Source organism: Anoplopoma fimbria, chromosome 14 (genome assembly GCF_027596085.1).
Source record: "Anoplopoma fimbria isolate UVic2021 breed Golden Eagle Sablefish chromosome 14, Afim_UVic_2022, whole genome shotgun sequence".
Taxonomy (NCBI): domain Eukaryota; kingdom Metazoa; phylum Chordata; class Actinopteri; order Perciformes; family Anoplopomatidae; genus Anoplopoma; species Anoplopoma fimbria.
In genome coordinates this window covers 18,877,311-18,905,128 of record NC_072462.1, presented here as the reverse complement: position 1 = coordinate 18,905,128, position 27,818 = coordinate 18,877,311, and the positions used below count along the sequence as shown (strand labels likewise).

Sequence of the window (27,818 nt, the reverse complement as noted above, 5' to 3'; positions counted from 1 at the left end):
CCCTGCTGGGAGATCCTCGGTGGAGGCCTCCTTTCCTTACCCCTGCTCTCCACTGGGAACAGCCTCCTGCTGCTCATCTTTCCAGACTCCCTCCCTCTCCTCTTCATTTGGTGCCGGCGGACTGTTGATGTTATCACTGCGGCAGCTAGCAGGGATTTTCAGCTAGCATTTGTTTTGAATAATAAATGGGTAATCTTCAAACATTTGCAGGATTAGCCTCCAAATTTTTTTTTCCTCTTCACCTTGACCTTTGCTGCTCCGAAATGTTTGCCTGTTCTGTCCATTGTTATAATTTAATCAGAATTTTCATTCAACTCTGCTCTTTCTTTCTTGATTTCATTCAATTATTTCCTGCATGACCTCTGAAATTACATCAACAGATCCACAAATAGTGGGAGGTGACGATGGTCTGTACCACTGCACCTGCAGTTTAGGTAGCCTATTGACAATTTTGGGACCGTGTAACCCTTAATCAGATTTCCACTTATTTTTTTCTCCAACATTGCTGGCGGGCTAGCCAATCTGCCATTTGCCATAATTGCCAGATTGCTATTCTTAGCTTGAATATTTGTATAATATAAGGATCAAAATCACAGTTGTTGAGCTTACTATTTGTAGTATTTTGAAATAGTTGCACTGTGTATATAAAAACATTTGCTCCTCTGAATGCCTCACTCCCCCTCCCCCGAAAACAAAAGTGTTCTGTTGTCAGCACAGAGTACCCAAGAGGAGAGAAAAAGCTTCATCTTTAATTGGCATTAATTAATGGTTTCACATGATGGTAACTTTTAATGCCACAGCACTTGGCTTTTCAAATGAATTCACCCTTTCAAACTTTGTCTTCTACTCTAGGGCCACAGGTCTGACCTAATCTTTAAGGTAGTAAGGAACATTGTAAACAATATAATGGACTGTGCTACTTCCTGACCCTTTGAGTCAGTGAGGTCGTAAGGTTAAATATCTCCCAGCGACTCATTTCCTGTCTCTGAAGCTGAAGATGAAAGGACTCAGCAGCTGTTCATCAGGGCTAAACAGGGAGGTATTGTGGGAGGCCATGTCCGAGGTGGAAAAATAGATTTAGCTTTTGAGAGATGTTTCCGTGGTGATACCATAGCCACAGAACTCATAGTGTGTGTGTGAGTGTGAGCGTGTTTTGTACCAGCTGTAAGAATTGCATTAAAGGACCAGAAAAGGATGTGAAGTCACAGATCTGACATAGCTAGTGCTTGAATGGTGAGCATAGTGAGAGACTGATGCTGCAGTTTGTAGTCAGGTATTGTAATTTCATGCAAACTGGCCGATGGTACAGTGCTCTGTTAGAATAATGACTTCTCAATTTTCATACACAAGATGCAGTTGTTTCTATCTGCAGGTCAAAGTTATACAACAGTGACCTTTGACCTGCAAGTCTGCCAGAGCCACAGACAAACAGGAAACAGGAAACTCATTCTTCGACTCAACAGCTGAGAGTTGAGTGCATATTTGCAGAGGCTCGTGCAAGTGTGAAAATGGCTTAAGAGGAGTTACAGTAAAGTTTGTAAAATAGATAATGAGGCACAGACCTTTACCTTATCAAAGTGACTTGCATCCACACATTTCCAGGTTCTTTTCATGAAGTTCTCTGTGCACACTTAATGCCAGAATAATAGAAAAATGGCTACCTTTTTTCTTTAACATCTTCTTTTCTGTTGGTAAACCAGAAAAAAATGTGCAACACAACCATCTGGTACGGAGTGGGACAGAGGGCTTACTCTGCTGCGTATCAGCTTGTTTGAAATAGCTTTGTTTTGCCTGCAACAGCATGGGTATCTGCTATTTAAATCTAGTCTTGTCTTGTATCTTTGGTTTCATGGTGGCGCCCCCTTTTTTCATTTTCTTTTTCATACATGTTTCTGCACCAGAAAAAGTGCACTGCTAACATCAGTTTGCGGGGCTAATAGCTAATTAGCTGCTCAGCTACATTCAGCGGGATGTAAACCTATCTGAAATGATCCCTTGCGCTCCATAATCTTTCATACCACTGCTCACAACATGCTGTCCATTTATTTCTCGTAAGCAAGCAGTACCAGTTTTTTCTTGTTCCCTTTGCCAGTGTTCTGCAACAGAGCTAATCAATCAAACACAGACACGCTGCCTCAGTTGAAATGGAACATTTTAGATACTTCCACAAAGACCTTCTAATCTTCCTTTCTAATTACAATACCTTTAAAAAAAACACTTTGATATTTAAAATGTCTTTCTATTAACAAAACGCCTAGAGGCATTATTAAATCAACAAACACTGTCTCATCCTTCCTCCAGCCTACACACCCACACGATGCCTCTCCGTCTCCTCCGTCCCGTTTTCATACGCTACACTGACGTTTCTGCACTTCAGCAACGCTTCAAATTTGCGCCCGCATTAATCAATGTCTCACACACCTGAAGCCTCAAATCTATTTCATCCTTGGCTTGCACTATCAGTTTTGTAGCAGAAAGGCGCTGAGCAGTTCACTCACTCAGTTTGCTTTGTCCACAGACACAAATTGCTATTGAGAAACAAGTAATTTATAATATAATTTAATTAGGAAAAGTCTTGGTAATCTTCTATGTCGGACAGGGCTTCCTCCCACCGCTAACAACCTTAATACATAAATAAAGTAAACCATACCATGCTATACTATACATTTCATAAACTCTAAATGCACTGACTATTTGTAGGCCTTTCTATTCTTTATAGCTGTCTTCTTTCAGTCTGAACTTGTGTTTATTTTTTTTATGAATGTTCTACTCCAGACCTTACTGTATTAAAGGATTACAAGGAGCAGGGCTCAGGATTACGGAGATAAATTATCCTTCACATCCAGATACTGCAGCACAGACTGGGAGTATGTCGAACCCCAAAATACCAACTCAATGCCTCAATTATGTGTGTATTTGTGAGAAAGTGAAAAGCAGAATATGTGTGGAGCATGTGTTAATGTCCCTCTGCGAATAAGTGTTGTGTGTGGATATAAATATAATATTTGAATATGTGTTTGCATAATGTGTATGCATGAGCTCTTAGGTCAGTACAGTGTGTTTGTTTGCATACTTGTGTTAATGAGTTGCATCTTGTAGAAGTAGGTACTGTATTCTAGGGAAGTAAAATATGTGATCAACAATCTCCATGCTTTACACACACATTTGCAAATTGATTGTTTGCGAACTAGTTTGTAGAGTTGTGTCCTGAAGTATCATATGGTACAGGATTTCTCTCCACACAGTATTTCAAGGTAATTTATTGTCACAAATGTGTCATATGAATAGAATCTAATATCAAAGTATAAGCAAAGCATTTTTTGTGTTGCATCCAGCCCACAAATTCAACAACACAATATTTTCTTCACATTACTGTTGTCCTCAGTTTTTCTTTTTTGAGAAATAAAACACGGAAAAGTGGTTTCGGGAATATAATTTGAGGATTGTTGTTTTGTTTTTACATTTCACTTTACATTAGCAATTGGTTCAATGCGATTAACAAACTGGAATTCAACTGGCAACCTTCCAGTCACAAGCTTCTCCAATCTTTAAATTCAACATTGCCCCAGAATACAATAGTGCATACCGCTCAGGACAGGGTTCTTTCTGCAATATAATAGTGGCAGAGAAATGCTCAAATGTCCTCTTGGAACCCAAATGTGAGTTAAAATAAATTGTGAGCAGTTTCTTCCAAAAACAGTGTGCAGAATTGTATTTATTCATTCATCAGTTTTATGGTTCAACTCCTGCGGGTCCTATGATTCAAGAATTCTGCTTATGGCAATAACTCAGTGTAATTAAGTCGTACTATTGTCTTAAACTGATTATTCTGTATTTGTGTGAATGCTTGTAAACATAGTCAGTTTATAGCTGGAAATTTGTGTTCATTTAAAATCCAAAATGATTCTCATCTCCACCATTTGACTCCTCACTCTTGACTCTTAACTGTCCCTCTCTGGTAAATATTAATAGTATTAATAAGGGGACATAGCGGAAAATTGAGAAAATAGTCTGTAACTCTTAGTAATTCATTCAAAAACAAATGGCTTTACCATGTGATTATTTCATATGGACTAAAAGAATAATAATAAATAATTACCAGAAAGCACACTTTATTGTTATATATTTTTTTATTGAGATATGAAAAGATCTATATCTGGATAGAAGATTTTGGCCATATTGCCCTGCCCTATGTAAATCTACATATTTATAATTAGGTTCAGGTATGTATATGCATTACTGTAGGCCCTGCCATGAAGCCATTTTCCTGTAACCCATAGAGGGGAAAGTGAGGGATTGAGTCTTGTCTTTATGTGTATTCTGTTTGTTTATGTCTCATGCAGTTTGTTCACTCAAAAAAAGATGTTTCAAAGGTGTTTAGGTGACCGTTTCACTTTCAGGACAAGGGTCATGGACTTGTACGGGCTTCAAACCATATTTTAATCAAAGATAGTTTTGACCTGTGCTATGAACCATTTTTTGTGTTTTTGTGAATGCACATGACGTTTCATGCAGACATGGGTAGATTACTCAATACACATTCCTGCCAATGGTTTCACACTATTCCATTTATCTACAGGTGCCGGTAACGCACCAACAAACGCAGCACTGTGCCAACAAAGGACGACTGCCAGCAAAACATGGATGTAAACAATGCAGGTTTTAAACTTTAAAGAAAAATACATTCAGCACTTAAGATCTCAAGGTTGCACACAATTTGTTTTGATGAGAGACATTGAATATAAATAGAAACTTAATTTGTTCACAAGAAAACTTTACAGGTCATCTTTTGAAAGTTTATAAAATGATTGTCCGTCTGTAGTGGCAGATTCCCTGGTGTTTAAAGTGGCAACCAGGTAAAATGAGTTTGTGATATTGTGATACAGTATATTTCCTTGAAATTCAATGTACTGTGCTGGCTAATCCAGTGAAGTAAATAAGTGAGATCAAAGAACTCTATCGCATTAATTCAATAATCCTGTAAATCCAAAATCCAATCCGATCCAAAAGGACCCGGGGCCCTTCTTACAAAAGTGCCTTGCACATTGATTCCAAATGGTAACAAAAACACACTTCCCAAGTAATCTTTGCTTGCAAATTGTAAATACTTTTTTGAGCCTGAAAGGGCTCTTAAATACTCATACATGGCTTACGATTTTTTGCGTTTGTTTTCGTGAATCATGTCTAAATTACCAGGAGAGAAAGTTATCTCATGTTGCAAACTTGGTTTCAAACATTGCTAAAACAGTTATCAAAGAAGGGATAGCTACCTCAATATAAACAGTAAAACCTCTGCCAGCAGACATATTTGTTTTGTCTCATGGTATAGATCATCATATCAGCCAACCCAGGGACTGAAGGTGTGCAGAACATGGGAAAAGCAGAAGCACACATTGATCAACAGATTTGATAGAAAGGATGCCATGAGAGCTTAATCTGCCGGGGTTACATGCTGAGGAAAATTGACTGCTGTTGCAGTTGGTGGTAGATCAACAGACGAGTTTGATATAGGAGGCTGTCTAATTGTACCACAGTGAAGCGCATCAGCACAGCCCCGTCCCCCATGAAGTACACAGCGAATGATAAATGTCAGTTTATTGACAGTGATGAAAAGTGCTGCTCAGATTGATGAAATGCTGCACAGCTGCCAGTATTCAAATGAAAAGAGGAAAGAAAACAAGGGTACGTCGTTTTGCAGAGCAGTGGAGGGACTCTGCAGCACTGATGATATTTTACTCAAACATGACTGTAAAAGAGTTGATGAAAGAATAATATGGGAAAAAAACTGATTGGGCTATGTGGTACTTTGGATTTAAAGGTTTTTTTCAGTGGCATTAAATATCAATGACTGAGCAACAATGTGAAATATGAATTATTAACACTCAAAAGCCCAGCCAGTGTCCTCATCTTTGGTTTTATCAGATTGGATTGACAAGTTCAGAATACGAAGTAATCAAAAAGGTTCCATGTGACCCAGTTGCTGATCGTAAGAAGCTGATTAAAGAAAAAAGTTTTCAGGGTCTTACAATGAGAAATAGTGAATGTTCCCTATTTTTGTGCTTTATATGCTGAGTTAGCCGGCAGTTGGAGGTAGCGTCATATTTACTGAGAGTGTAATTGGTCTTCCTCTTCTTTATCGTGGCAAGAAAACAAATAAACCATGTTTCCCAAAATGTAAAACTTCTCCTTAACACCAAACTATTATCTTGGAGTTAGAGCAGGTGGCACTTTAATTTCACATTATGATTCATGGCTTTCACCCAGGAAACATCCTGTTATTTTGTTGTTGTTTGGTCACAAAAAAACTGGAACAGTGGGCTACATACGTTTTGGGTTCAATGTTTACTGAATTTAAGTCAGCTTGCAAATGAGAGTTGCTTTAACAAAACTAAAAAAACATTTTAAAATGTCTTTACATCCATGAGTAGATATTGTAGGGAACATTTTGAGTGAACCCACCTTTAAACTTCAAAAATATAATATAACTCAGTATTTTATAACACTGGCAGACACATTGTGAGTGTATGACTACTGTATTTGGATATACAGTTTTTTCAGTTTTGCTGTGTTGGAGTTAGTCTTCAGACCAAATGGCATTAGACTTCCTCTAAGCAGCCCTACTTGATTATACAGGGACATTTTTCCTTTGGTATTGCTTCAATACACCAATCAAAACTGAATGTTAATTTACTGGGACTGTGTAGGTCATTTTATCAGCAAAAGGCTAAGTGGTAAGGACCCCCTGGGCCTCAGTTGGGACATGGGATCAAGCCCCCACGTCAGCAAGAATTTGCCCTGCTGAAGTCCTTGAATATCAGCTTTTGGGTTGCTGGACTGCAGCTGAGCCAGTGCTCTGAGTTCAACAGAGGAAGAAAACACAGAGAGAAAGAGGAGAAAATTAAGTTTGTTTATTGTCCTTTGTTTGTACAGGTTGCAGTAATGATTAAATTAACACTTTTTCTAACCATTTGGTAAACACAGAGAGGATATAATGTAGGGACTATGTTATAATTAAACCCACACTTTATTGTGACGTTCATCTATTTAGATTGCAATCCATTTCTTTTTAAGTTCCCTTTTTTTTGAATGCTTTTCTCTTTATATTGTTACTAAAATAACTTTTTATTATGCAGCCATACTGTTTGTATTTTATCTCATTTCAGATCACTGCATTTGATCTCTTTGATTATTTGAGCTTGCTGAATATAGACAAATTCCAGCACTGAACTGAGCTCTCCTTTCCCTGCAGAGCATGCTTATAAGTCAGTTGTATTGTTGCTCATCATGTCATACATTGTTCCATTACTGAATCAGTTAATTGAACACAGATTTGAAGTGCAAAATGAAAGACATTTTGTTCCATTTTGCTATTCACTTTTATGTGCATTAATCTTTGTCAACACTGAGGTTTCCTGTATTAACTGATAACTTTGGGTGCGTGTTGCATATATCTAGAGCTAGTGAAACAACAACCAGCCGAGAAGCTTGATGCAATATAAGTGTGACTCAAGAAATAGAAGAAATCAAATTTAAAGAGGATGCTTTCTCTCGTGTTGTTTTCTTCAGATGACCTTAAAGTCTTGATCATTTTTTGACAGGAAACTTTTATTTGTCCGCTCTCCGCTATCTTTCTTTCACATTCTCTCAGCTTCCTGAATAAATTATCATAGAGAGAAACACATTTGTTTTATATGTTGCTTGAAGCAGTAGTTGAACTTTACACTGTGCCATTCAAAATCTTCTTTTAGTTCTGCTTTCTGGCACAAGAAAGTAAGAGATGACACTCTTATTTTTTTGCAAAACACAACACAGCAATCAAAACATTGCTGCAATTGTTGAGTCAAACAAGTTAACACTGCAGTATCAAAAGGCATAAAGGAAATGATTCTCATATGGGATGCAGTACAGTGATAAACATCATTTTTGTGCATTGGGATTGTGTATGTATATATGTGTTTGTGCTAAACAGTGTATCTTAATGAGCTATAAAAGAAGTGGCAGCCGCCTGAGCTCTTATTTTAATCAGAGACTTGCAGAGGATTAATTTGTTGTACAGACCAGATTCTGTGTTTTTCTCACAACCGCATCATTCAATTGTTTTCATTTTTAGGCTGAAGACCCTGGGAAAAAAGTAACATTGTTTTTTTAGTTCATTAAATTTGAAATGCTTGTAAATTATTTGGGTTCTTACAACCCCAATTATAACTTTGAGCTGTGACTGTCTGTCGTGTCTGTGAGAGTTAATTATTGCTAATTTACTGTAAGTGCCCTTAAGTTTATCATTCTCCTTATCCAGGAATCTTTTTCTGTTTCTCTGTTAGAACTCAGATAACTTGTGTGCAGTCTTTTAAAAGTACACACACTTTCACCTAAACCCAGTGACATATATAATTTAGCAGTGTTCAGCATGTTACTGAACTCGTTGGCAGGTTTTACAGCCCCCCCCCCATGAGCTATGATGTCAGGCTTTAAATTAGTTGCTGGCTCCACAAAAAAGTTTGATGTGGTAAGTTTATGAGTGTGAAAACAGGGCATTGCGGTTGTGTAGTAAGGGCAGATGTAATCCATCACCAGCACACCTTGCTTACAGAGGAGAAGAATATAAACCTCTTCTTGTCTGTGTGGACATGTGCACATTGCCACAGTGCAAACAGGCATATGCATACACTCTCTTAAATTTGTTTTGATTTAAAGAAAATGTATGGTTTATTATTATTATTACAACTCAAAGTTATGCCATATTCTTTATCCGAGACGATAACGTCAAACCCACAAAGAAATCGACTTTACTTTAACTTTGATTGGCTAATGGGAGAAGGAGGACACACCAACAAGCAGTTCAGGCTGTTTATTGTTGAGATTGTGAAAAAAAAAGTATATATAAACTTGAAGAGAGATAAAAATAAAAATAAATGTAATAACATTTTTCAAAAGAACAAAATGAAATCCATGAGTCCAAAAAAGAAAAGTTAGGATAGGCCCATGGCTATTGGGCAGCTGGCAGCAAGAACAAACAGCTCAGCACCTGAACTGAACCAACTTCAGCCCCCCCGTACTCTACTCAAAATGGTACAGTCTGAGTTCCCTCTACTACAAAGCCCATTGGAAGCCATCTCTTCCTGTTTGGCAGTTTGAACCCATGACCCAGCAGGTAGGATGGATAAGAGCTCATACAAAACAAACATTGCAGATAGCCAATAAATTAATTTAAATGGTATGTTTTTAATAAAACAATTGAGTCCTTAAATAAGTCCCATTTAATTAACAGCAACCACATTCAAATGAAACTAAGCTCTCAAGACTCGTCCTCTCAGACATACGTACATCATTTGATACAATGGATTATGATATCTAAATCAATTGTCTTCAAAAGTTGGCTGGTCTTTCAGAAAGTGTGATAAACTGTTTCCAAAAATACAGCACAGAAATAACGTTTAACATTACATTTGTTTTGGTGTTTCGCAAGGGAGCTGCCTTGGTCCACTATTATTCTCATTATACATGCAGCCACTTGTTGACATCATTAGAGAGCCTGATGTATATTTCCATAGTAATGCGGATGACACACAACTGTACATCTTTGCTCATCCACATGATGCTTTAGCTATAAACTCAATCACTTCCTTTTTTTGCAATAAATTAGTTGATAAGCAATTTTTCTTAACGTTTTGCAAGGTAAAGACTGAAATCCTACTCGTCAAAATGCTGTTTAATAATCGGAGGAAATTAACTTCTTGGATTTAATCTAAGGTAACATGTTTGGTGTTTTCCAAGATAAGTGTCTAAGCTTCATGCCCTACAATAAAAAAGGGGGGAAAAAACATAATTTAGAAACATAGTTCAAGTGCAAACGTTTTAAATTCAAAAATATGCTGAAAAACTTATTCATGCCTTTTATTTAACCCTAATCGATTACTGTAATGCACTTTTTACTGCCCCCCTCCCTCAAAAAAAAAACATAGACTTCAGTTCATTCAAAACTCTGCAGTTGCCTATTAACCAAGAGGAGAGAGCAAATTTGTCCTGCCAAGGATAAAGAGGCAAATATCAGCCAATGGAGAGCTACGCTGGAGTTAAATCATTAAGTTAATGGGATTTCACTGGCGTTGTCAATACAGAAGGAATGCGTTGCTATCGCTCTGTGTCACCACCTTATCGGCTGCCAGATCATGAGGAGGCAGGAGGGGGCTTTAGTTGGGTGGAGAGAGATGAATGGAAGGGAGAAACAAGACAGAGTAAGGTCTTAGGGGAGAAAACGCAAGAGAGAGAAGAGCAACGTTCAAGTTGCACCTCAGCTGGGTTGCTTTGATTGACAGAAACTTCATTGGTATCGAATGGAAATGGAGTTGCAGTATAGGGACACGTTCACACATGCGCAAAATTTGCATCTTTCTCAAAGTATTAAGTTCAACTCTGACTGCAGAAGTCGTAGCGTCAATCAATAGCAATGAAGTGTGTGTGGATGACCCCACTTTGCACTGCCCACATTCAGGCACAAATATTGCCTTATCCGCCTGCATTTTTACATCCATGGATTCTAATTTTTGCTTGAGACCAAACACAGGAGGTGTCTAAAGAAACGACTGGCAATGGGGGCTTCCTCATGGCCTCATGGCCTCACATGCATAACATGTAATTCCAAAATATTGCATGTCATCCCTCTTTGTAGGTTTCCTTTCTTTAATGTCAACAGACACAGACAGGTATGCAATGATGCCCTGTGAAATGACAATAATAATAATTTTCAACATACCAACTCAGAATTGCTTCTTTGCCAAAGCTCAACATGCAAGCACACAACAGGTGTCAGACCCTATCAGCAGCTTTGGGATACTTGGAGTCCTTGAAATGCCTGTGATGACTCTTGAACTCTGTGTCTACTGTTTCCCTTCCAGGACTGGCTGAGTAAGTTTGGCTACCTCCCGCCTCCTGACCCAGTGACTGGTCAGCTTCAGACCAAGGAGGCCCTGACCAAGGCCATCAAAGCCATGCAGAAGTACGGAGGGCTGAAGGAGACTGGAGTCTTAGGTATGTGACTGTGTTTGTTTGGGGGAATCATGTGGGATTGTTGGTAGTTTGGCTGAATGGGGGAAAAATATCTAAAATAATGAATGATATACTTCAATCCAATCAAGAACACCACTAAATATAGCCTTCTCTCCCCTTTAGACCAAGCAACACTGGGACTTATGACAACACCGAGATGTTCTTTACCAGATGTGTCAGAGGCCGAGGTGACAGTGGGCCGCAGGAAACGAAGCCCAACTCCTCAGAACAAATGGAACAAGAGACATCTGTCCTGGAGGTAGGAACAATGACATATAAAGTCTAATAGACGCCATGTTGATACGTCTTCAATACTGTAAGCAACAGATGGGAAAATGAGCTGAATTATGTGTGTAGTAGGTTACACTATTTACCTAGTGAAAATACACTTGTTCAGTGAAAACAGATCATTGTCCTAATATTTGGGTACTCCAGAGCTAATTACCTAGAGGAGAATCATCCCGTTAAGTTGTGAGTTTCAGCATAATTCGTGTATTGCATATCAGATCCGTTTATCTGAGCCTAATGCAGTTCTGTAGATTAGAGGACTTTTCCTCAAGCCGGAAATCTTTGCATTCAAGATCAATTCTGGCTCAAAGGAAAGGCATTTGGGAAAGTGGTTAGCTAACTGATTAGATAACCCTTTAAAAGACAACAAACACGTCTGTCTTCTCAGTAAAAGACTCGGATACCAATCCACTTAAAAGATAAAATGTTGTTTTAAGTGATTTCTAATTTCTACTTGCCTAAAACCCTTCATTATTACAACAGTAAGTGCAGAAAATTCATAAATGTTTTTTGTTTACCTTAATTGGATACATTCTAAATTCATGCAATTCTTCTGCAATTTTATTCCATTGAAAATATATTGAAAAACATTACCACCTTCTCACGACATCCTCTGCAAATATCTAAAAAGCTCCACCAGAAGCGGTGCATTTAGTAATCAATTGAAAAAAGAGGATTGTTTGAAATGCACTTCACATGACGATCGACGGAAGAAAGTATGCAACGCTGCAGAAGAGGTTCCTGTGGATTGGAACATGTGGCTATATTTCACTGTTGGAATCTTTTTCAACTGCTGTGAATCCAAGCTGGGAACAGCTGCCACCTTCGACAAGAAATATCGTACAAGCTTTATAGAGCCACTTTTCGAGCCTACAGGTGGTGAAGGAAGAAAGTCAAGTGCATGATTCCCAAAGAGCAGAGCCTCTGTTACAGAGAGAGGGATTTTTTTTTTTTTTTTTTTTTTTTTTACTGGTGCCCATCATAGACTGTGCTCCCGTCAGCTAACTCCACCTTGAAATAAAACATGTTTGTCTTCAGTCCATCAGTCCAGTGAAGCACCTTTGTATTCACAGCACTTACATTTGTAGAACAGTGTGCTGGAACAGTTGTGGACTATCTGCTGCAGCTTCAGATCCAGAGCGATTTCCAAGGCTCGGATTTTCAGTAAAGCGCCACAACAAAGCATTGATATTCTGCATAGATTGGCCGCCTCTGTAATTCTCTGGTCATGCTTTCGGCTTCTGTCTTTTTCAGCTGACATGGTAGCACTTGCATAGTAATTCCCTCCCTGCTCGGTTTGGAAAATAATTTTATCATCCAATATTTCATGGTATCTTTGCTTTATTAGATTATATGGCTGAACAGGGCTGAGAGAATTGAGATAATGCTCAAAACATCTAATGAGTCTGATGTAATCTGACAACCATATTAAATATTAGTATTTTGATCCACCACATCAGTCAGATTAAATAAAAGTACTATTTATATTGCTGCAACATAAATATTGCATCTATATATTATTTTTAATTATTTCACTTTAGAGCCATGAAGGTATATGAATGAAACATGAGGGGAACATGATGTTAGGATAAAGTAAAAAATACAGCTGATCCTTCGCTAAGTCCCGCCCCTTGAACACAGTGTTTCCAATTATAGCATAACAACAGCCAGCTCCGATCACGGCTGGTTTTGTAGATTTCGAGCTATTCATAGTTAACTGTTGTGCCTGGGCCATGAGGAATAGTGATATTTGTTACCTGGAAATGTTGGGAAGAAATAAACGTTTCTAAAACGTAACGTTTCCATATCAAAAACCAGTGGAGCTAACATTAGTATCATTAACTATCTTAGCACTTCTAAACAATGCAAGCTGCTAAAGGTTTACTAAATGTCTACTCATGCTTCTTTTGCTTTTGAATGATTGTAACATTGAATTAACCCAGCTTTACAGGGAACATTGTTGTTCCTTAATTTCATTGTCTACTGTCTCTATCGGCGGGTGATGTGGTTGTTAACTTTTACACTGTGATCCGTACGCTGTAGCTTCTATCTTTATCATTTTAACCTGTTTTTGCTGCTGAACCAGTCAGTCATCCTGGATATATATATTCAAACACAAATAAAAGACTTGTCCCTCTGCTTTTCTATGGAATTTAATTTTCATTAAAAAAATTCAGGGAGTGACAGTGACAGTGTGGGCTCTATGTTAGCTCTGACAGCTTGACAGAGTAGCATGAGGGGGACCAGGCAAAGCAAAGGTGTGATTGGTTTAGACACTACTTTTTATGCAGGCATACATGTCCCAGATCCAAAAATAGTTAGTTATTAATTAGGATTTAGGTTATAAGGATTTAATAACAGTGTATTCGTAATTGAGCGTAAATGGTACACAAAGTCAACATTAATTAGACTCATCATATGGCAACTGTCATGTTAACAGAATCAATAAATTATGTTATACAGATTAAGATTGCAAGAGTTACTTAGTTGAGGTACTCATCAGTCCTTCACCTGTCAATCAGCACTGAAGTGAGTCTGTGCCCACGCCACAATGATCTGGATGAAATGTGGTTTCTTTCACAAAAAAGAATGGTGACTAGCAGTGGGCAGCAGCAAAGTCATATGCTTGCGTCCCCAGGCTCTGATTAAAAAATAAATATATAACTCTGCAAGAAGGAGCAAAGTGCAATTATGTGCAGGTGTTAGAATGCCAAGTCCTTCACTGCTCCATCGTACTATTCAGGCTTTCAAATACTTTGAAAAGAAGCATTGGGTATTCACAGAAACTGAGACTGTCAGTTCCTTCAGCATTTAAAATGTGACACATTATTGAGTCCCTGGTCTTGCAAAGGTCTACACTGTTATGTATAGATTGTTTAATTAGATTATTATATTAACTTACAATTGGAAGCGAAGACTCGCCTAATTCCTGATTTAGCTCACCTCGGCACAATTGACAATGTCTGTCTGGCTGGCACTTCACACTCCCCTCTGCTTGCTCACACACATAAGTCACATCATAGTGTTCTGAAAATGTGCAGAGTAGGTGGATGTGATGCATGTCAGAAAAAAAAAAAGATAAAGGGGTTAGGCTAAGTAGTCATTGATTTTTTAAGGACTGGAATTCAAGTTTTCCCGCAATAAAAATATAAGTAAATTATTTTTGTGATGATGTCTGCAAGTCTTTGTGCCAGGGCTGAGCCCTTAATCCCCAATTTGACCGCTTACCTCTTTTTCTCTTTCTCTTACACACACATCCATACAGTACACTGCACTCAGCCAAGAATGTTAAAGCCCAGTTGTGTAGCAAAGCACTGTTAGCTCGTTATCTCATATTGTTAGCCCATTATCACAGCAATCAGCCTGGCAGTCATTAGCAGCCCAACTGATAACTCAAACGGATAGGTGTGTAGCAAGCTGAGAGAAAAGATCGCGAGGAGGATAACAAAGAGGAAAGAAAGAAAACAAGCATCAAACATGAAGAGGAAGATTGCATCTTTTCTTTCTGCATCTATATAGCCAGATACAGTGGGTTGGTTACTGACTAAATTCTTTATTGAAAAATCACCAACTCTCATCCATCACTTTAGACTTGTCATCTTTCTAATGAAGTCAATGAAGTGAGCACAGGAATGAGCGATGTAGGAACATTCACCCCTCACTTAATTACAATGAAAGTCTATCATAGATGTAAATCCAGTGACATCATGCACTTAACATTTTATGGCGGTTATATAATTATTGTTTTAGCATGCCCTAAAGCTCAAAGCCATTGTCTTGTGCAGTCCACATGGTGTAGCCTAGCACTCTGAACCCAGTGAGAATTATTCAAAAACAGTAAAGCCACATTCAAAGTCGAAGGCAGCCGGTAATGGGAATAGTAAGTGTAGCCATGGTCATAACTCAGCATCAGGGGTCCATCAAAGTACTAATTATAGCCATAGCTCACAGTTTTTAGTTGGTGTTAAGAAATGCTACAGCTGTATCCAATGGCACCGGTTTGTTAAAGTCCTAGAATTAGCTCTGGGACTATAATAATATAACGCTGCTAGCAGTAATGGTCACAGCATGACAAACCTTTTCATACTTTTTTTCATTCTCTTGTTCCTACTTGGAATATGTCTTGTTAATTATTCACCAGGTAATTCATGGGCATATATATTTTCAGTGGAATATCCACCAAGATCAGCAAGTTGAATTAGTTAGAATTCCACATGTCGTGGCATTCTGGCCTGCATGGGGAGATTTTATACAATAGCGCTCCCTAAGGGGTAATCTATGACATCCGTCATATTTACACTGGGGCTATATGGCTAATTAGGAATAAGATTTAAATCTATGCCTGAGTTACTGGACTGACTGGAAGACTCCTAAGCCATGCTAGCAGCTCTGTGAGGCGGTACTGTGATAAATGTCCATAGGAAAATACACATAGCTATACATCATCTGGGAACCATGAATGTGTGTGCAAAGATATTTGAGATATTTCATTTTGGTCCAAAGAGGTGCTATGACTATGCCAAAAATACTTCCATAAACTGGTACTAACTAATACTAATGATTATGAATCATAAACACAATCTATATATCCTCACTGCTGTATTTTTACTGAATGAAACAATGAGGCACATTTAAACTGCTCAGTGGATTTTCTATGTGGAATGGGGATGATAACCAGCCCCAAATGAATCTATTCTTGAAGATATTTTGACGTATTTCATCATCCAGATGCAGCTTTTGGTACAAAAATATTTCAAAACCGCTAATAAAAAAGTGGAATTACAAAGAAAGAAGCAGGTGCAGGAATTATTTAGGAAACAGGAACGGCTGTTATTTATTGCCTTACATTTTTTGTAGTATTTGCAATTATTACATTCCCTAAAAAAAACCATCCTTGTTTACATGCAATATGAACAAGCAGAGATATGCACATTACTGCTGGACTCTTTTTGAATTAACTAACTTGAGTAATAACGTTGAAATCCTCTTAGTCAGAGAAGCGTGTATCTTGAGTTTCCCTCATATATGCGAGAGCTGCCTCTATTATTGGACAATCACAAATCCATCATTGTGTCTGTATCACAAAGCGGTTCTGCCACCTAGAAGAGTTTATTGACTTGGCACATATTTCTCGAGTATTGGAGTCCTAAACATATAGCTCCCTGCTGCCATTTGAAACCACTAACCTGTGAAATTGCTTGGGGCAACCTTAAGAATAACTATAACTATTGTTGAGTGTTATCTTATTAAGAGCCCATTATATTTTCCTCCAGAATTCACATCGCCATCTCTGAGTTGGTGACTGTGATAGTCAGGATAGACAGAGAAAGGGGGAGAGAAGGATTTGTGGGGAGAGGGAAGTCTCATGCAGAGCCTTTTAATTTAATGTCTTTCATCTTGGAATCTTCAGCCTGAATGACATAACGTGTGTGTGTCTGTATGTCTGTGTGTGTGTGTGTAGGACAAGTACGGGGAGTTTTTGGTAATACACAGCATGAGTCTGTGTCTCTGTCAGCAAAACATTTTCATGTTTGTGAGTGTGTTTGTGGCGCTATGTGTGTGCATCTACAAACGCATATGAATCACCGTCTGCATATGCGCTTTCAATTTTCAGAGTAATCAGCTTATGTCTACCGAGGGTAGCGGAGCACAGGAGGAGAATATTACTTATTATACGTGTGTGTGTGTGTGTGTGTGTGTGTGTGTGTGTGTGTGTGTGCGTGAGCGCGTGAGCGAGCGACTGTACATTTTAGCATCACTTTTGATGTCAGCTCATGTCTCCGTGGAGCTACAGATCCACAGGAGGTAAAAGCCTGCAGAGAGGGTGAAGGCGGGGGACAGCAAAAGAGTCTTAGAGTTTTCTTCATGTGGTTCTCTCCCTCCATCCATCCCCCTCCTATTTCCCCTCCACCTCTCTTCATCTGAATCATCACTCTGCGTGTGAAAAGACCTATAAGAAGGATGTGGAAATTAAAAGTCAAGCAGGTGAAATATAGGAGATTGTGTGTGCCGGCTTGTGTCCGTGCAAACGCTTGTGTCTTTCCGTATCAGCTTAAGCTCATGCAGCATGCACACCCACATATCTCGACACGTAAGCCTTCTCATTTGTCAAATGACGACGGAAATCGTGCCATGGAATTCAATAGGTCGAGAAAGTGAAGTCCACCTTAATAAGCTTTCTGTCCGTCCTACTCATTTCAAAGACTGTTAAATTACTTTTTCCTAATCTGTGGCTGAGGAAGCAAGTTGGGTTGAAGACCTGTGTCTTGCTCGTTTCCCCACAACCCATACTCTGTATTGTCATGTGGGTGGAATAGTGATCTGAAGCATCATGACTATGAGTATAATAGCATTTTGAATCTTATGTCGCCGTTTTTCTTACCTAAAATAATGTTTTGACCACAGTAAACTTTGCTGGTTGTGTGTGTGGAAGATTGCTGAAAATACAAAAAAAATAACACGTCAGTCAGCAAACTGTACTGCTGAGTTCATGGTAAATACAAAACATGCTGCTCAACATTTCTCAATTGTCGAGTATTGAACCGCCTCCAGCCATGGTAATTGTGCAGATTTGTTTTCTTCATAGACATATAAATGCAAGGTTGTAATTTCCTAGCCCAGTATCCCATCAAATTGCAGGTTGTGATGCTGGATGGGCATATATGCACTATGCATTTAATGTTCGCATTTTCATAACCATGACCAAAAACCTACCTAACCGTAGCCAAAGTTTGAGTTGCCAAACCCTACACTTACCTCAACCATAGTTTACTTTTCCACTACCAGAATCTTTCTCTGACCTTAACCATATTGTAGCTTCCATTCAAAGATATTGCAGACAGTAAGTCATTTTAACAGTGGCATTTGTTTTTGCAGAATCATCCATTATTGATGTTCTTGCGTGCCCACAGGGTAAAGTTTTCAATGTTGGCCCATGGCACCCCTGTAATACTTTCAATGACTCAATAGAATATATTCTAAACAGTGTCTTTTCAATGTCCATCCATTATAATCCATTTGATACAAGTACTCTCAGCAAAGAACTAGCATACAGCAGCAGCAAGTGCTTTCAGACTGTTTCCTCCTCCGGGATTCACCTCTCAGGCTACAGTCAGGTTTCCCCAGCACTCAGGGCTTGAAAGCAAATACCAAGTTGTCAGTAAAAATTAAATCATGTTTTGATTAACACTTTAAAATGTGTGTTATAATACCCTGATAACAAAAGACACTAAAATTGGACCTCAGTGAAAGCTAAGGCATTAGAGAACATTGGTTTAGATACAAGAATAGATATTTGCTTAACAATGAGAATGCAATATATTTCATTGTCAGGTCATTGTTTCGGAAGGATGCAGCCATTTATATTACAGAAATGAAACTCATTCATGTTTTACAAATACCATTTATCATGGAAGGCATGATGATCTATTTATCGTAATGTGTAATTTGCTACGGTAGGTTGATCTAACTGCCTATTGAGGAAAGTTATATTCTTTAAAACCACAGATCTAAATGCCCCTCCCCACTTCCGCCCATGTATCACCGCCATCTCTCTCTCTCTCTCTCTCTCTCTCCCTCATACTCCCACTCCTGTATTGCCGTACACGTCTGTAACACTTGTAAAGAGCTTTTGTAATGAGGTACATTTTTTTTGCTGGTAAGGAAAAGGAGACATCACATACTCTGTCAGAGATGGAAATGTGTCTGTGTGATCACCGATCCCTCTGAGTGTAGTAGCCTGGAGAAACGCTGAAACTTAAGGAACTCGTCATTCTCATGGAGAACAAACTCTGTTTCTGACTAAAGTTAGAACTGTGGAAGATGAAGCCATGGGGACGTGTCAGACATATTTCTGCCAAAGGAGAGTCTGTGTGCCTGCTTTTTAGTCACTCTTTTGCTCACTCTCCTTTATGTTATGGTAGCTCTCTCTTCCTCATTATCTTCGTCTTACCTGTTCATTCTCTCCTTTTTGTTTCTCTGCAAATTGGAAATGTACAAAGGGTTCTTCTGAAATATAATAGTGATAGTCACCAAGTAAAATTAATAAAAGGAAGACTATCAATATAATCTTAAATTATTAAACTCTAACCAAGGTTGAGCCTCCCACGCACATGTACATTTAGAAGCACTCACAAACTTGCAACAGCATTGCACTCTGTTTCTGTCTGACACACATTGACATTCAGCCTCAACCTTAATTACTGCTTATACCAAAGTGGGTTGTTTTTTGGAGTCTAAGCATTTACTTTCAAACCCCTGTGATGAGCTGTCAGGGTGGGCACAAGTATGTAGAGCCAGTCCCATTGAACGGAGTACTGGACAAACAATCCCTCTGTCCTCCTTCACCAAGCTAAGAGCACCTCAGACTCTTTGGTTTTTTAAGATATAGTATAATTAAATTCAATGAGTTTGATTCACAAACTTAGAAATGGGGAGTACACGTGTTTTTTTTATATATAATTTATTGGACACATCTTTTACATCTTTTCTTTTGAGAATGCCGGAACAAAGAGTTCAGCATTAATCAGTTAAGATAAAGATAAAAAATTGTGCCATTGAAATCACCATTATGAACCGCTGCTGTACCTACACCATGACCAGAGATCCTAGGCTGATAAAAGAGCAAAAGAAATCTGTGGGAGAGCAGCTTCAATCAGTGGAATGATTCACCAGTCCTCAGAAAGAAAAGTCCTTAATCATGAAGGATTTGCATGAATTGAAACAAATGTCAAACAAATGATCTGTTTGACAGGAACTCAGCTTTCAAGATGCCAGCTTAAATAAAAGAAGGAATGGGAATGACAGAGGGCTTTTTTATGAAACAAGATTGTTTGTAGTGACAGTGACTTCTGTCTCTCAAACCTATTTGTTCACCTCATATTTACTATGATTGGCAAAGTCTTGAGTATGACAAGTCCCATAGCGGGTGCAGCTTCATATCTTTGTGGTATTAATGTCGTCGAGTGGGATTTGGATATTCTTTGTAAAGGGGAGATGTGGGCAGGCATTACAACTATTACACTGGGATTTGGGGTTTACGGCTAAAATCATTTAGATATCAGCCTAGGAAATATTCCTTGAGCAGCTACATTGTCAAAAATACAGCAGAAGAGCAAGCAGTGTGTCTGTTTACAGTGCGGCCAAACAAACTCACCTTGCTTTGATTAAGAAGTCGGGCAATAATTAGACTTTTTCGATTATGCCATAAGCAACGACTGATCTGATTTCTTACTGCAGATGGTGTAAGTAGTTTTCTACACAACAGCAGGGCACAGTGAGAGGTGTTGGATACCATGCTGAGGTGTGCAGCATGTCACCTGGCTGTTTGTTCTTGTTGCTTTCTCCATGCAGTATTTAAGACATGCATTGTTTCCTATGAATCCCTCAGTTTAATAAAATGTTAAAAGGGACAGTTCACGCCAAAATCAAAATACATATTCTTCCCATTAATTGGAGTGCCATTTACAATTCTAGATTGTTTTGGTGTGAGTTGCCTAGTTTTGGAGATATCGGTCATAGAGATGTTTGCTTCCTCTCGAATATAATGGGACTATTTGGCGCTCAGCTTATTGTGCTCAAAGCGAACTTTTTCCATCATGCGTCTTAATAGCCTTACTAGCATCAGAGCATTCATTTTTGGTCATTGTTCCTGAATAAACCAGCCTCTGAGTGGTCCCCCACTGCCCTGGCTCTCAGTCTGACAATCAAAGGAAGATGGACCGTATCGACAGTTCAGAGATAAAATCATATAGTGTGTGATATAGAAATATTCTGATCTCAAGTTGATTATGTTAAGATACGTGTAAAAGGATTCATTTTATACAACTGAAATCGAAATAACAAACGTCTGCTCGGGAAAAAATATATTATTTTTTAAGAATCGATTGAATCTCCAAGCAAATATAAAATCTGCTTAACCCTGGATTAAAAGACATTTAATTTATAAGACGGTTTATCCACACATACTGGAAAGTCACAGCTCAGCTGAAGTGCACTCACCTACAGAGTGTACAGCCCTTGTTGATAACTTCACATAGCTGTATTCACCATTTCACCTAAATTTGCTATTTTCTTACCTCTTCCCTGGAAATTGCAGGATAAATGAGATATGCGGGTGGTTCGACAGAAGGCCATTTTTGTTTTGGTGCAGTTCAAGCATGAATTGATGTTCTCCCAAGGTATTCCTTATTTTAGTCTTGTCAGTATGTGTTCGTTTCACACTTTCAGAGACAAATATCTATTATATATTAGTTTATGCTTGTGGAATTCAATCGATATGTGTGGGACATCTTGCCTTGTAGTATTAAACTATTTCTTAGGTCTGTCTATGACAATCAATATGCGAATCAATATCCATGTTTTGCTCTCTTTTTTTTATTTGATTGAGGGACAGTTTTGCCTCATTTGATGCAAGAGACGATACTTGAAAAAGAGGTCAAGCTTGTTGATAAAATCAAGCTGTCCAAGGTACAACTGTGCATGATGTGCTACCAGAATAACCTTGAACATCTACGAAATGTTAGACATATTTTCTGTACTATACAGTATTTTTTTTATATATCACAGCAATCGGTGATGCAAATATTTCAATGTTGTGACTCTCTCTTGTTAGGTTTGGACTTTGCCTCTTGTTAAGAGGCAAAGTCTCACTGAAGGAGATAGAAAAAAGAGAATATTGGATAAGGAGTGAAGATTTAAATGGAGAAAGGGTACCCTAACTTGTGGATGATTTTCAGTTTTTTCTTGTCCTGTTTTACCGTCACTGACAAAGAAATAGCTTGAGAGATGTTAAGTGTGATAAGAGCAAGAAAATGAAATATGGAAGGGAAAGAGAAAGCTCGCCATAATCTATTCCAATGCACAGTTTACTCTCTACCCTATTTATTATCAGTGTGTTTGAGCAGCGGGAGCACCTAACCATGAAATACAAAAAACAATGGAATCACTATATGCAAACATCATTTTTGGGTTCCGTGCAGGTCTGTCCCAGTGGCAAACATTGCTGAGTTGACCTTTATGCTTTTCTACAATTAAGAGCTATCCCCCCATCCTGCTCTTCTCCTGCCAGTATCTACTGCTGCAACCTGCTTCCTTTTTCCACTTCTTTCTTTCTCCTGTGCTCAGCTCCCTCTTTCCCATACATTTTACTTTTGTGTCCCTTCCCTGACTTCATGTTCATCTCTGATGTGTCACCCTTACACTTGACATTCTATTCTCCTTTCTCCTACAATGGAATTTTTTACCTCCCTTACCCTTTCCTCCTTAAATGTTCTTTTTTCCCCCCTCTTGTTTCTTGTCCATCATCACTTTTTCTCCGCTCAATTTGCCCAGCTCCCTCCTCTTGTCTCCACTTTTACTCTGTTCTCCTGTCAAGTCTCCCATCCTCCTTCTTCATCAGCCACCTCTTCTTTCCTCTCCTTTCTTGTCATCTCAACTCCCCCGTGTCCTTCCTCTCCTCCTCCTCGTCCAATCTTGTCTCTTCTTCTCTTATGTGACATATTTGTCTGCCCCCTTTCTTCTCTCAGAGTGAGGACCTTCCCTAAGGATTCGGCCGTACTGGGCAGGGACACTGTCCGAGCCCTGATGTACTATGCCCTGAAGGTCTGGAGTGACATCGCACCTCTAAACTTCCATGAAGTGGCCGGCAGTGATGCAGACATTCAGATTGACTTCACTAAGGCCGACCACAACGATGGATATCCCTTTGACGGGCCAGGGGGCACCGTGGCACACGCTTTTTTCCCTGGAGAGAGGTTCACAGCTGGAGATACACACTTTGATGATGACGAGGCCTGGACCTTCAGATCTCCAGGTGATAAACGCTGCAATTTGCTACATTAAACCATTGTCTAAATGTTTGTACGAATATATAACATCCGTTTGCTGCCAGCAGCACAGAGTGAAACAGACCCAATTATCTAGCTGTTTATATCTTAAAGAGAGTTCGGGTTTTCATACTTAATGCATATGAGTTTAAGGGAACTAACTTTTTCAGCTGTTAATCCATTATAGCTATTTGAACAATTTCTCCATTACTTTGAAGCTTTTCTTTATGATATTCAGAGCATTAATACAGCAGCAAACAAATATTTGTATGTAAAGATATAGTGTGAGTGTGTAATCAGAGCTTCTCTGTGGTCAGTTTACAAAGGCCGTGTACATGTTAGTTCATGTGAATCTCTATTTATTGTCCCACTGGCTAGCTAATCGCCGGCACTCTTCACTGCGCTCATAACGGTTACCACCGATCACTGCTCTGAATATTGTATTGACAACCTTTGAGCTAACTGCTTAAACATTTATTCATTATTTTTAGCTAAGTTTCAACTCACTGCTCGCATTGCCAACTAGTTTTCATTCACAATTAAACACTTGTTGGGCGTCCAATTGACAGGTTCATGGGCAACTTGATGGTTATTGTAAAATTTCTAAAGATCAGCATCACACCAGTTTGAAACCGTATTAGACTGTTTTTTTTCCTCCTTTACCCAAATAATTTTAGTTGAGCTTTCTACGTACCCCCTGCATACCAAGATGGTCGCTAGTTATCCTTTCATTTCGGTGAACTGGAGCTTTAATTCATTATCAAGATAGCTTATTAACCAGAGCCAAGATATTTTTAAACTGTTGTGTTGTGCCATTGTTAAGTCTGATTTTACTCATCCACACACAGACTGTGTTTGGCCCGTTCCAGTGAAACATATTCATGCAGTGTTTTTGCTTTGAGCTGTGTGAGCTAATAGATTGCTTTATGCAGCATTATCCTGAATGATCTGGCCAAATTACTTTCATCAAACAGTTTTGAAAGAGCGTGATTACCCGCTGAGGGAGAGCTGCGAGTTTGAAATGAGGACAGGATGACAGGAGCTCTAAATGGAATTCAATCAGCTCTGCCAATCAAAAATAGACGAGCTTATATTAGAAATATCCATTATTCCTTGACAGCTCTGGGAAACACAACACAGTGCTTTGGTGTTTCGGCTTTAGAACGTTACCCCCACAGATTCACTCTTTCATACATTCACTCACGTCCTCTTTGCACCTCTGCAGAACTGTCCAGACTGGTTGTGGTGTGTGTGTGTGTGTGTGTGTGTGTGTGTGTGTGTGTGTGTGTGTGTGTGTGTGTGTGTGTGTGTGTGTGTGTGTGTGTGTGTGTGTGTGTGTGTGTGTGTGTGTGTGTGTGTGTGTGTGTTCGCCTTTGTGTTCACTGGTGCAAATGAATTATTGGTGGCACAGCAGGACCATTTCTCCAAAATGTGACCTAATCGTCGCATTTTCTAAACCTTGGGGGCTTGTCACTCAGCATCATCCTTATTTCTCCCCACTGTCCTTTGCTTCTTTTCTTTTTTTAAAGGAGGGAGGGAGGTGGAAAGCAGGAAAGGGCAGGGGAGCAGTATAAGTCCACTCATCCGGATGAAATGAGTGGATGGAGTGATCTAGATGCGCTGAATGCATCGTCAGGCAGAGGCTGTCTCGGTGCGGTCATACGAATGACAACATGAATCATTAACTCTCCTTTTCTCTGACTTGCTTTCTTTAGTCTTCCTTTCATCTGGATGACTGAATTTAAAATGCCCTCCCTCTTTCCTCTGCTCAGTACCTCCATTCATCCCTTCTTTTTGAAAGATGAATGGACAGCAGAGGAGAGAGAGAAACATGACACGCAGAGAGGTAGAGATGACGTGAGAAAATATTTTGGAGTCTGACAAGTTTCCAAACTAAGTCCAAGAATGAACGTTTGTATGAGTATGACACAGCAATCCAACTCAGGTCAACTTGCCAGTGAAGATGTCATTAGATGATGCTCTAGTACTTCCCTAAGTCCAACAGATCCAAACATTTTTGACCTTTAAATTGTTGTTCAATTACAATGCGACAAAGGCTTCAAAATGATGTTGTGACACTGTCAAGAAGATTATAGATTACGTGAAGTAAAGACCAAAATATATGCGTGTAAGCAAGAACGCATGCCAACACGTTTTGATTGTGTTATCTCAAAAATATAATATAATGTTATCTCTCTGTGCAGGAGCCACAGCACTATAACTTGGTCCATCAATACCAGCTACAAAAAAAGAAATAACATTCAGCATTGTGGTGCAAAATACTATCAGGCTGCGTAATAAGCTGGGTGATAAAGCATAGGATTGCTAGATGAATGTCCTGAGGGTGCCATTCTGAGTGAGTTGATTTAGCACCAAGCTAAAATACTGGCAAACAGCTTATGTAATTTTAAAGTGACACACATTGGCTGATATGCTAAACAAATGAGCAAATGGGAATTTGGGTTATTGGTTATCTCACAGTAAAGCCTCACAACAATGTTTTATTATCACTTTTAGGGGTACAGCTCCAGTTAAGAGGAGACACCGTGGGTTTCAGTGAGTAGATGGGAACATGATGCACAGTCTCTACTCAAACACATTTGATAGTGCTAAACCCGTTTGCATACACACAAAGTGGCAGACATTTTTCTATAAAGAAGTTCAAATCTCACCTGTGCACACCCGCAAAAGTGTATCTGATTGCCTATTTCGGAATGTTACACAGATTTCTGAAATGTGATAAGGCAAAAGAAATACCCCCACATCGTCAGTTTCTGTTTGACATATTATATATCTGAAATGCTTAGTGGTTTTGTGGTTGGTAAGAGGAATTTGGCTACATTTTGGGGAAGAAACCTGGACAATCATGGCGTAGGTGTTTTTCTTTTTGATGTAAGAAGTATGGCAACTCAATGGCAGAAAAAAATAGAAATTGACATAGATTTTTCTAACTATATCTGATGTTTGTGGGTAGTTGATGTTGGTATTTTGCCTTTGTTTCTATAGAATTTCAAATAGTGCCTAAGCAGGGGAAGAGTAATTGTTACTGCCATGCTGGATATACCATCATCTGTTTATAAGTCCCTGCAGCCAAGAAATTAAGAGGTGCCAAAAGTCTGGGATATGTTGAGATCGCCACCATTCCTCCTCTGTTTCCAAGTGAAGCCTTTTTATCCTACCAGGAAGCAGAATTGCACAACTTGGCAGCTTATACCTATTTCCAAATACACCTCTTTCTCACCTCAACCTTAGGCATCCCAAATAGAGTAATTCCTGTATGAAAGATGAATTCATGACAAAACCTGGAATGAATACCTCTTCCGAAGCTGGAAACAAAACAGAGCAAAATCTGTAAGCCAGCAGAATCAGCTTCCCTTACAATATGGGTGATTTTGCCACACAGACGGAATGGCAATAGGCCTATAAACTCACTGTGTAACTTTTAGTGTTATTTAGACATTATGTTGTGCAATACAATGTAATAAACAGAGCTCAGTTACAGTTCATGCACCAGTACTCTATTTGATATTGCTGCATTCTGGAAAAAGTTGACATCTGTGGTCCATTGGAAAAGACTTGCAATTGCAGTATATGGATTTTTATAAAATATTTGTTAATTAGCTAGTTGTAAGTTGTGTGTTTGGTCTAATATGATTGTCACAGTTCTGCTATTATGCTCTGTTGCATTTTGTCCAGATTTTTTCTTATGATATTCAGCATGACATATGAGTCAGTTGCTTGTCACAGACAATAAGCAAGACCAAAAGCTTAACTCTCTTTCAAAAAAGCTGATATTGTGTGAGACCAAAGGTAAAGTTGCTTGTCTTATACCACAGTTCTTAAGGATTCATTTAAAATAGCATTGTGTTCTTCCTAACTGAATTTGAAGAAATAAATGCATGCCTTAATCACTTAGTCACTTCATTCTAACATAGCTGAGCCAAAAGGAATTGTGTATTTCAAATTGGGAATGGGGATCAGACAAGCTAGATGTTAATGGAATTACTTTGTTTTCTTCAATAGTAACAATGTGCTAGCCACAACAAATGTGAATTTAAAATCTTTAAAAGGTCTGTAGAAAGGTCCACAGCCCCATGGTGCATTTTGACCTCATGTTTTAGATTAAACCTCAAACGTAGGCCGGACCTTAGAGGGTTTGTGTGTGTGCGTGTGCGTGTGCGTGTGTGTGTGTGTGTGTGTGTGTGTGTGTGTGTGTGTGTGTTTATGTCTGTGTGTGTGTGTGTCTGTGTGTGTCTGTGTGTCCATCCATCCCAGCTGGATAGTCTTTGATGGGGCCAGGACCTGAGTGGGTCTCCCTCCTTTGTTTTCTGCTGCCAGGGCTGTGAGCCATATGTTACAGGACAGCAGCTCAATCTGCTCCAATTAGACCTCCCACCAGGCCGCAGCAGTGGCAGGACAAGCAAGGGATGCTGTAGTGCAGCCTGAGTGTGTGTTTGGGGGGGTAGGAACAGCTGCATAGATGTGGGTTTGGTTAGTGGGAGCAGGGCAGTGAAGGAGGGAGTGGTCAGAGGTGTGACCTAGTCTAGTGACTAATTTATTTCTCTGCTCATGGTGCTTTCCAAAATTATTCGCAGGATATAAAACTATACGATATTGTAAATACGTATTTAAGAAGTTTGTACTAAAGAATAATCCAGT

General features: G+C 39.0%; 1 protein-coding gene across 2 annotated transcripts in view; it reads left to right on the top strand.

The window, feature by feature from the left end:
- LOC129102439 (matrix metalloproteinase-17-like) overlaps window positions 1-27,818 on the top strand; it is a 59,559-nt gene that overhangs the window by 13,118 nt on the left and 18,623 nt on the right. The window contains exons 1-4 of one of the 2 annotated variants that reach the window (XM_054612597.1): window positions 9,116-9,151; window positions 10,896-11,028; window positions 11,170-11,305; window positions 22,860-23,146. In XM_054612597.1, coding sequence (XP_054468572.1) covers window positions 9,140-9,151; window positions 10,896-11,028; window positions 11,170-11,305; window positions 22,860-23,146 — 568 coding nt within the window. In that variant the 5' untranslated portion in view covers window positions 9,116-9,139. Of the gene's footprint in view, window positions 1-9,115; window positions 9,152-10,895; window positions 11,029-11,169; window positions 11,306-22,859; window positions 23,147-27,818 lie in introns of those variants that run through there. The other variant, XM_054612596.1, reaches the window with a different exon arrangement.